General features: G+C 31.8%; 1 protein-coding gene across 1 annotated transcript; it reads left to right on the top strand.

Annotated features, from left to right (window-relative positions):
* The first annotated feature begins 9,569 nt into the window (after positions 1 to 9,569).
* Positions 9,570 to 11,542, top strand: LOC106446879 (double-stranded RNA-binding protein 2-like). The gene is made up of 3 exons (XM_048754117.1): positions 9,570 to 10,103; positions 10,227 to 10,446; positions 10,524 to 11,542. The coding sequence occupies exons 1-3, from the start codon at positions 9,858 to 9,860 to the stop codon at positions 11,357 to 11,359; spliced, it is 1,302 nt and encodes a 433-aa protein (XP_048610074.1). The 5' UTR covers positions 9,570 to 9,857; the 3' UTR covers positions 11,360 to 11,542.
* The last annotated feature ends 107 nt before the right edge of the window (positions 11,543 to 11,649 follow it).

The raw sequence follows: 11,649 nt of genomic DNA, 5'->3' as shown, positions 1-11,649 counted from the left end.
GTAGTGATATATTGACTTCCTCGGTGATGTAGAATGATTATACATTTGTAATTTTGCTTACTACACGTATAGACGCCTTCTATCATCTCAAAGATTGCATGTACAAATGCCTTTCCTGATTGAAGCTACTTGTTTTGACATGATAAAATGCCGAAGGATAACATTAATTTTTCTTTTATCATAAATATATCACAAAATAACTAAAATGAGCAAAATATATTTCATTAAAGAGGTAAAAGACAATTATACTTCTAGGTACGTAATTTAGATTTGATTTAGATTTGAAGGGTGAGATTTTATATTTTTTTAAAAAAATTAATATTTAAAATTATTAATAATTTTAAATAGTTTCAAAAATAATTTTTGGATTTCATAATAAAAAAAATAAAAAAAAAGTTAATTGAAAATCATATTTTCAAAAATAAAAAGATTTTTTTTTTATTAATTTAAATATTTATTAATATTTACATATCTATAAAGTAAAGATAAAAAGATCCTTTACTTGTTTAATGAAACATATACTTTTCAGGCATATGCGAATTTATATCTGTTAGGATTCGCATTGAAATTCGCATTGAGGCTATTCTTCTTAAGTCAAGCATTTTAAGTACGGTTCAAAGATCAATCGCGGAAGGTGGACTGTGTGTTGAGGATTTGCCAATAGACATATCCGGCTACAACAGAAACCATCATCTACATCTAATCAAAGACAAGATACAGATGTATCTGTGGGAACAGGAGGTCCCTTTGGACTTTGGCATTTCATGTACTGCAACTGCAGTATATACTTAGATCAATACATTTCATCTGAGTTCCCACCTCCAGATAACTAGCCACAGACAGCAGAAAAGGTAAAGTTATGAATCTCCATGGGATGATTATGCAATTGAAACGTTACTGATGTAGCTATGTCGCATACCAAAAACTCTATGCTTCAATGCATGAGAAGGGATTGGGACCCCGCAAAACTCAATATAGACGAGATGAGAAGGGATTGGGCCACACAAGATTTTGAACTCTATGCAGCATTTGATCCGCTTGCAGACAAGGTGAGATTTGTTTTTTTTTTTAGCTTGAAGACTTATAGTAGATACTCTACTTGAATCAAAATGCTAAAGCCTTAAGAAACCTGCAGAATGGGTTTTGTTTCTGATGATTAATTAATGTGGCAGGCGATGGCGGTACATATTGGCAATCAGGTTTGCCATAGCGTAAAAGATGGGGAGAAATATGTATATATATGTACTTTTTGATCTTTTACATTATATGTACCAAAATCTTGTACTAGCATATCATCCCTTTATCTTTGTTTCTCAAATAATAAGACAATAATTTAATTTATTGGTGGTGTTGCAGTACCCTTGAGAAAGCTATTTCATGTTTATGTGATGAAGACGAGTTTGATAATTATGAATACAGAGATGCCTTTAAGGTTTTGATGGAATGATCGGAGACTGGAGTTGGGTAGTGAGGACTGAGGAGTATGGGTTGTGCAGTGGTTTCAACTTAAAAATGCCCATCAATTTATATTATCTTCTCTAGTTCCCTTAATACTCCATCTGAAAGTAAGATTTTTTAGAGTATTCATGCTTCTTAAGAATTTAATAAATATTTATAATTTAATTTATTTTTTACTTTATTATACACTTTTCAATAACTATCCACCAATGAAATTTAATCAATTCAAATATTCTCAATTAATGTTGTTCAAAAGTATAAAAAAATACCTTAACAATATAGAAAATCTATCTTTGTGGAACAAGAAAAAAATCTAAAACATCTTACTTTCGGGAACAGAGGTAGTATTAAAAAAAATAAAAAGATTTTTTCCCAAATCTTGTCTACCAAACTCTGGTTCTTCAGCATATTTTTTATTTGAGTTTTGTTTTTAGATATATTAGGATATGGACCCCCGCGGTTCGCGGGGGAAATGATACTAATTCTAAATGTAACCTAAAAATACATTATATATATAACTATTTACAATGAAATATGATGATATTTAAAATGAAAATTTCAACTTATAAAGATTAATATATTTATAGAATACACTTATAAAATAAGAAAAATAAATTGTTTCTAACACGCTTGTTGAAAGGGAACCATGCTTTGTTATAAATTGTGTTTCCAATTTAAATACTTATTTTGCCAGTAAGATGATTTTAGTATAAAATCCATAATTTTGACTTGGTAACTTCGCAAATAACTAATATTCTAGAAGAATGAAACCATCACATCCCTAATGTACATGAATATCCACATGTGAATTATGAACGAGCAAACATTACTATGTAAAGAACATGAGCCTCCCCACTCATGAATCCTCATGTATTACTAAAACAGAAATCATTAACCTACTCAGACAGTAGTCTTGAAAATGCATCATTAGAAGCGCAACAGCAAGAATTGGCCTGCGAGAAACTTATTGAAATGTGATACTGCGGCCAATGGACTCCACTTGGGGACACCTGAGGCAGTAGTAGTCAAGGTAAAGATCAACATGCATTTGTAGATTCCTCTGTCCATTTTGGTTCCTAACTGAGTTCACATATGGCTTTGCAATGGAGACTTCAACAACACCAAGAGGAACCACAAGGGCAAGTAATTTTTTGAGGGCCATTGTTTGTCTTCTACTTTGCTGAATATTAAGCCAAGTTTAGGGATGAAGAAAAAGGGGCAAATACCAGGCTTTTTATAGATCATTAGAGGCTTTTGAAAATATCCATTTGCTAAATGTCAATATAAGAAGCAGATAATACCCGTTTGCAAATATAAATCTGAAATTGAAGAATTGCAGGAACCTTTTCACTATGAGATTAGTTGAATATATCAGCCTAAAACCCAGAAATTTACTAATTTGACAACAACGGTGGTGTGTATGAGGAATTAAAACAACTAAACACGTCAATGTATCAATCTATTTAATATGGTGCATCGTTGTAAAATACATGTGAAAGGGTATATTGTTCATATATATTTTTAAAAAGTTTACGGTGTGTCGGAGAAAAATGTCTTTTCCTTAACAGTCATATCAACCAAATAGAAGAATGTGTCTTTTAAAAATTAAAAGGTGGGTCTGAAACAAGGTCATCTCAGAAAATTTTAAGGCCCTGTTCAAAAAAAATATTAACTATATATTTAATGATATAATGAAGTAGTTTTAAAACTTAATAGCTTATCTATATATATTTGAAGTTTCTCTTTAAATTATAAACTATAAGTTTAAGAATATATCTAAAATTTTAAAATCTTAAACCAAATATATGTATTTATTTTTAAAAATATCTTAATATTTTTTAGTTATAGAGTCGGGGCATGTTCGACCGCTCCAGTAGCAAATGCTATTAGACGGCCCTGGTCTGAAAGGGTGTATCATTTAAAAATTAAAAAGAAACGTGCAAAAGGGTACGTTGGTGAAAGATATGTCATTTACTCAAACTTGTTACATCTGCAAAATCTGCAAATTTTGGAAGTGCAATCAGTTAAACAACATTTCAATGTAACATACACAATCTACAAATTTAGTAAAGTAATGATTCAGAAAATTAAACAGACAGATGAGGATAATCAAATTCGGATATTCATATGTACAGCAAAAAATCATAACTTTTCGTTTGGAAAATATTGTTGACTGAAATAATTTAGGCTATTCGAGACTGCGCTTGTTACAAGACGTTCGGTTGACCCGGGGGTAGCGCTGAATCAATTAGGTGATGTTTAATCTGAGATTAATGGAAACTACTATTTCATGTTTCATATATATACTTCATAATTGCAACATCAAACGTATATATGTCTCTTGAACTTTTTGTTTTTTTGGCTACGCTAGTTTTTTTTTTTCGCTTTTGTGTCATGAATTTGTAATTTACCAATTGCCCACGTCTCCTACCTACTACGTCATGCGATTTCCTAACCTAAATTGTTTCCTAACTTAAATTTATGCTGTCTCTGCGGTTTTTTTCATTGTAACTTCTTGTTGAATATCTTTGACATTTACACAGTTTTAAAAGACACATAACCAGACACTCGATTCCAAACTACCAGAACCTAAAACATGGAAAATGGATTACATTAATATCCCCGATTTGTTGACTGGATAAAAACGCCACGTAGCCCACCGGCCACTGGACAGGCTTCTCCGCTCAAATGGTCGTCTTAGCCGCGTTATTTTAGAACCTGTTGTAAATATAACTTCTTCTCACTGATGTTTTGACGGCCATTCAGTCTGGAGAGATACATTTTCTATTTGGAGATACACGGAAAAAAAACAAGTGGTTTTGAATAGCAGATCCTATAGGCAAAATAAGAGTTGAAGTCATCAAAAAAGAAAATGTTAAGAGATAGATCAAAAGCATAGGGAAGTCAAAGGGAGTCAGAGGGAGTCAGAGGCAAAAAAACAACAAACTCACGACGTAGGTTTAGTGGTGGTGAAATCATAAGGAATATTCCATAATGAAAAAAATCTACCTAGAGAAATTTGAAGAAATGATGATAAAACTGAACAAAAATAAGAACAATGATAATTTGATGGGATAAAGAAACAAAATATAAGAAGTGAAGGGTTGTGTCTCAAAAGGTTGCTTAAAATCAATTGCAAAAAAAAAGGTTGCGTCTCCTAAGAAGTGACGATTCAAAGAAAGGAAAGGGGAGATACCGTTTGCATGAGTATTCATGACGTAAGACTTTTAAATGAAACTATATTTTTATCCGTTAGATTGCATAGCATTAATAATCTCAACCGTATGATCTTATTTTTATTTTACTATAAAAAAGTTGATGTCATCGGATACAGAATGCGAGTTTGCTATTATATATAGATTACTATTTCTTATGACCAGGCGCCTAATCGAATCCAATGAATCTATAGATAAATGCGGTTGGGACGCATTTTAATTTGTTTTATCTTCTCTAGACATTACTGATGGAGGAGGGTTAATACAGTGCTTCTAATTAAATGATCTGCTTAAATGCACCTGTATTTAATTACTAGTAATAAACCATGACCAAGGCAAACAACTTATACACATTAACTACGAAGGAAATATATACTATATCTGTCCGGCCAACATTAGAAAATATATACCATAAAAATGACCTTTTTATATTTACTATGCGAAATTGTAAATTAAAAAAAAATTAATTGAATTAATTGAATTGATATTGGATAAAGTTATTCAAAACTGGTATTACAAAAACAAATATTTATAACAATAAATTATTCTGTTTTTTTAATATATGTGAAAATATTATAAAATCTAAACTATTAAAACATGAGTACAAATAGTACTTACCCCTTAATTTTCCTAAATACAAGAAAACGTCACCGATCAAAATACATTAGTTTTACACTTTCCTTAACCCATTCATTTTGTATACCAAATATATTACTATTCGAGTTGACCGACCACCACAGACCTTATATTATTCCAATCCAATACTCCACTAAAGCTATGGTTTGTAATAGTTTTTTTCTATTAGCTAACCTATTACAAAGATTTTTTAACCATAATCTAATCAATATTAAGTTTATGGTTTTATATTTTAGCCAATTTATATTCTGACTATATTTGTTTAGATTATGCGTACCAACATTGTGTATATAGATATAATCAAGGTTTGGTTTAGCTAATTTATGGTTTAGAAAATTAATGGTTTTGTGAATTTTTCATTTTTTTATGTGTACAAAATCGAAAATAAATATGATATTTTCCTAATTTATGATTTGCCTAATTTATGGTTTAGCAAATTTATTGTTTGGTGTATTTTTGATTATTTTGTGTACAAAATCTAAACTAAATATGCTATTTTCCTTCCAAAACTCACTACCATTCAAAAAATGATTCATAATCTCACACAATCACTATTAACAAAAGAAGTTCATAACTAATTATTTGTTTCTTCGAAAACAAAACAACATTCCAACTTTTTTTTCTTATTTTTACGTAGTCATTGTATCAAAAAAAGATCATAGGGCATTTGGTTTAGCATTAGCCAACATATAAGCCCAATCTTGGCCTATATATTGATTTCATAAAGATCCATCTTTTTCTTATTAAGGGTTCCTATATTGCATTTTAACAGTTTATATATATATATATATATATATATATATATTTATTTATTTATTCTCCATTTATATTACTCACATAAATATGTTTTATATTTTTTTCATGTTTTGATGATTTTCTTGTATAAAAAGTAATTAGAAACAAAACATTTGCAAATCATTTTTTCCAAACAATAACAAATTTTCTGTAAGAATAATGTTTTTTTTTTTGTGGTTATTGATACAAAGATACGAATTTAGAAGATTTGTAAACACACATAATATGTGTTCAAAGAAAGAAGAGAAATTCCCTAGGATATTATTTTTTAAGTTTTTGTCACAAAAATAGCCATCAAAGAAGAAAATGACCAAAATAAGTTTTATTAAAAGGTAAAGATGTATTTTTACCCTAGGGTTAACTAATCTAGACTTATGACTTAGAGTTAAGAGGTGGAGTTTTGGGGATAGAGTTTCAAATTTTTAAAAATAAAAAATAAATATTAAAATTTTCAAAATAAAAAGAGGCTATTTTGGTCATTTTCTTTCTGGAGAGTTATTTTTGTGACAAAAACTTTAAAAAAAAACTATTTAAGAGAATTGCCCAAGAAAAAAAAAATATATAGATGATCCAATTACAATAAAAATGTTATATATCCACATGTTATATAAAACACAAAAGTAATATGGTAAAGTTTATGTATCTATATTATCACATGTTGATATAAACTATAAATTTTTTGAAAAACATATCTTCGCGGGTGCGCGGATCAAAAGCTAGTTTAACATTAAAAACAGAGGTAGTAGTAAATAATTAGCCATTAAATAGGTGATGAAATGCGAGTATTCCTCGGATTCCCTCTTCCTATATTTACTTTTATATCCTTTTGTTTTTCACATTTGCCTCTAAATACCAATGTTTAAAAAATTACACACATTGTCACATTATAAACAGAATTGTTCTTCTTAATTGAATATACAAGTAATTGGATTTGTAGAATTTATTTATCTCTACTACTTCTATAGCCGATCCGAATTCTATCCAGAATATGTGTCACTGTTTAACAAAACAACAATGCATACATGATTTGTCTTCTTTTGGTTTGACATTAGTTACTACAACACATATCTTTGTTATCAAAACGTAATCAGACATGTATCTTCATGGTGATCAAGGTTTAGACAGGTTTTCAGAATCGGTTTATTTCATGAGAGATTGTTGATCAGAGATTAGTTTCTTGTTATACCTTTTTATGAGTAGAGAGAGGTGACTAGACTGCTGATTGGCGAACATAATTCAATTCTTATAATATTTTTGTATTTGAACTTGATTATATATATATTTTTATGTTGTTATAAACTGGTCTTAATATATTGATCGATTTTGAGATTATCAACTACCACAATATTTTGTCTTCGTTCTTGATTATCTCGTGATAAGTTTTCTAGATTTTTCCAGTAACGAAAAAGGTCTCTAGCTTCATAGTTTTCTTTCTATCAACTCTAAGAGCTGTTAATAAGTTTTCATATTAAAGAGGTAGAAATACAGCATAATTATTGTTTTATCTGTGTCTTCAATTTTTACAACACGTTCATAATTTATTAATTATGGATAATTTGACTGAATTAGTTATCATTTGCAACAAAATCCTTCAATTTAAACATACATTTCATCTATATATCTTGCGAGACAACAATTCACTATTTACATATTTGGCCATATCCAACAGTAGGTTCTGAGAAAAGGATATAAAAAATTAAATAATTCAATAAATAAAAAGAAAGTGATAAGAACTCGTTTCTTGTTTTAGCTATTGCAAAAACCCTTATACATACTGTAAATACACTTGTCACTCTTTTATTTGTCATTTTTTAAAGAAAACATTAAAATTTAATCACATAATTTATGTGTGCATAAAATAATAATATTATATAGTTAAGAACTTTTTTTAGGTTTTTAACCAATAAATTTGCCGTTAGAGAGAATCATAGAACTCACTAAAAGAATGCTCAAAACTCTATAACTAGTATCAACGTCACTTTAGTTATTTATAAAATATAATATTTTTTTTGTATTTGATTAATATTTCGAAATTAAAACTTCATGTTTATGAATTATGAGTGTTTAGATTTTTTGTTTAATTTTAAAAATCAGAGATTAAATGTCAAGTTTCCCTAATAAACAAGGTAAATTTTGTGCACAGCTAAAAAGTCAATATAAGAAAGAAAAAAACTGGCAAGTACAAACTAATGGTAGACGAGTGGTGATGTGATGAATAATCAGTCAAACTTCATCAACTTTAGGAGATTAAATGGAAAACAAAAATAAATTAAAAAGTTAATGTTGGCCACTAAGCTTAACTATGATTATTAATCCCACCTTTCATTACTGCAAAACACTTATTGTCTTTACTTACGAGACTACCCCTTATCTCTCTCTAAACTAAATACGCTTTTTTTGTAATTTCAGGATTTGAGATCTAATTCAACTATTGACTTGTGTGGGCATACTTCAAAACTAAATCAAAAGCTAACATTATTCTTCAGAGGTGTGTGAACATATTAATTCAATACTGTACATGAGAAAAATAAATCAAAAGCACTATTTCTTAGGTCTGCAGCTGTATTTGTAATTTCTCTTTATTTTTTCCTTTTCATCTCATTTAATCTTTTTTTTATTGGAATGCGACTTTCCACTAGTTCTCTAGTGGTCGACCGTTAAAATGCTAAAATCATATATAATTCCAGTGAGAATAACATAATATTTTTTTTTTGTCGATTAAGAATAACATAATATTTTTGTTCAAGTATATCATTGCTAAATTTGGTATTATTAAAAAGTGTAATAACTTGTCGCCAAATCTTACAATGAAATAGATCCTCGAATACATTAAATGAAGAATGAAATAGATCCTCAAATACATTCAATGAAATCAAAATGTTTTCAACAAAAAAATTGTATGCAAGTTGAACGTAATAACTTGAACTTAATAAGTTGTAACTGGATCATATAAATTCAATCAAAATTAAAAAATCAAAGAAATTTTTTATCTTCTCTTAAATTTTAAGAAATATATATATATATATATATATATATATATATATATTTAATGAGTAAAATTTAAGAATATTATATATATTAATCATACAGCATTATGGTATACAAATATATAAGTACCAGAACATGCAGAAGAAATTCAGAATAAATATAAAACTATGAAGCAGCACATCATAAACATTAAAAATCAAAAATTTAACTAAAAATCAAACAATAAAAAATACTTTAATTTACTTTTGAGTATTTTGTTTATTGACCAAAAAAAAATTAAATCCATATATAGATATATAAAAGAGAGACAAGTATCATATGACATTTGATTTCTTTCGTATATTCAGGTAACACCCCTTTTTAATTTGAGATATATACAGGGGGTTTTAGTACATAAGAAAAAAAAGAAATCACATCCATGCAGGGCTAACGTTCAGTTGACTACCAGCAAATAAAGCAGATAATAAATTCTCCATTAATTACAACAATTCATTAAAATCAAAAGCCCCACTCACAACCTCTCTCTCCTCCTTTCCCCCATCTCTCTCTGCTAAAGAACCCTAAATCTCCTCCGATTTCGCCTTCCTCATCTCCATTCCGGCCACACCAGGCCTATTCAAGCAGAAACCCAGCTTGTGATTTCCACTGATTCGACGATTGATGGAAACAAAACCCTAAAAATCAAACTTTTTTGATTGATCTCTCCAAAAAACCGAAGTTTTGTTTTGTTTTGTTTTTTCTTGTGTAGCTGTAGAAACTAAGAAAATGTACAAGAATCAGCTGCAGGAGCTCGCGCAGAGGAGCTGCTTCGGCCTCCCTTCGTACACTTGCCTAAGGGAAGGTCCCGACCACGCGCCGCGTTTCAAGGCCACCGTTAACTTTAACGGCGAGATCTTCGAGAGTCCTCAGTACTGTTCCACTCTCCGCCAAGCTGAGCACTCAGCTGCTGAAGTTGCTCTCGGTGCCCTCTCTAACCGCGGCCCTTCTCACTCTCTCGCCGCTAGGATCTTGGTTAGTGTGGTTCTTGATGCTTATGGATTGATCCAAAGTTTGAATCTTGTTCTTGGTTCTTGATGCATGCTTCCTTTGTGTTGAATGTTATACTTTGTCCTCTGCTTGGCTCTGATCGTGTAGGATGAGACGGGTGTGTACAAGAATCTCTTGCAAGAGATAGCTCAAAGAGTTGGAGCTCCTCTTCCGCGTTACACGACCTTCAGGTCTGGTCTTGGCCACCAGCCCGTGTTTACTGGCACCGTTGAGTTAGCTGGAATCACGTTCACCGGAGATCCCGCTAAGAACAAGAAGCAAGCAGAGAAGAATGCTGCTATGGCTGCTTGGTCTTCCCTTAAACAACGTGAGTCCCCTTTGTCTTAACCTGATTTCTTCAGTGTTTTTGTTTGATCTTTAATGTGTCCTTTTGTTTTGTAACAGTGGCGAAAGAGACTTCAAGCTCAATGCCTGAGAGTGAGAACAGTGACGAGCTAGAGCAGGTGATAATAGCAAGAGCCTTGATAAACTACCGTATCAAGGAAAACATTGGCAGTGGAAGCTCCTCGAGTGCGCCGGTTCCGTTTGCGAACAAGTTCTTCATGCAGAACCTTAGACCGACGAGTCCACAGCCTTCTCATGCAACCACATCGAGGATCTTACCCTTCATCTGCCCAAAGCCTTCGTCTAGAACCTCCAGATCCGTATCAGCAGCATCCGTCGAAAGAGCCATTGCAGCCGCTTTGGAAAACCGCAACTACAGGCCTCCGCAGCAGAGATTCGCTGCAGCAACTCCGGGAGCGGCAGCAGCGCCTCCTTATGTTCCCATGAGGCATTTGAGATCACCATGCAACGGGATCGCTCCGCCTGTGACGATCAGAAACTCTGTACCGGTCTTCTCTGCACCTCCTCCACCTTGTGCAAACACTCAACAGCAGCAGCGACCTTCTGTGTATGTACCATCGATGATGCGCAATGCAGCGCCTGTGAGGATCGCGCCTCCTGTCACGATTAGAACTGCGGTGCCTGTTTTTGCTTCAGCCCCACCACAGATCAGAAAGGAAGAGGCTTTACCTGTTAGGAAAGTGAATGTCCAGACCTCTGTGAAGCCTGTGGTCCAGGAAAGAGAGGAAAGAGCTCTAAGCTTGCCTGATAATCTTGAAATCGAGTTAGAAGGAAGTGCTAAACCAGTTTCAGAAACGGATAGAGCAGCATTGAAGGATTCTAAGGGAGAGCATCAGACAGTGAAAGAGAGACTGGAGAATCTCAAAATCTGGTAGAAATATTATGTTTGGGTTTACCTTTTTTTCGAGGTTGGTCTCTAAAACTGGTTATTAAACTCGGTGGATCTGAGTAGTTTGGTAATGAGCAGGATTTGTATTATATTGGGAGTCTTAGTAGGTATGATCTATGGATTCTAGTTTTGTATCTGTTTCACTTTCTTATTCAATCTGTTTTCTGTCCTCTCTTTCTTATGTTGCTTACAGGAGAATCATATGCTCTTTTTGCTCACATAACTCTGACAATCTGCAACCATTTGCAATATAAAGTTTGTGGTAACAATGATTTA

This window comes from Brassica napus, chromosome C4, assembly GCF_020379485.1.
Source record: "Brassica napus cultivar Da-Ae chromosome C4, Da-Ae, whole genome shotgun sequence".
Taxonomy (NCBI): domain Eukaryota; kingdom Viridiplantae; phylum Streptophyta; class Magnoliopsida; order Brassicales; family Brassicaceae; genus Brassica; species Brassica napus.
This window is presented reverse-complemented; position numbering and strand designations above follow the sequence as displayed.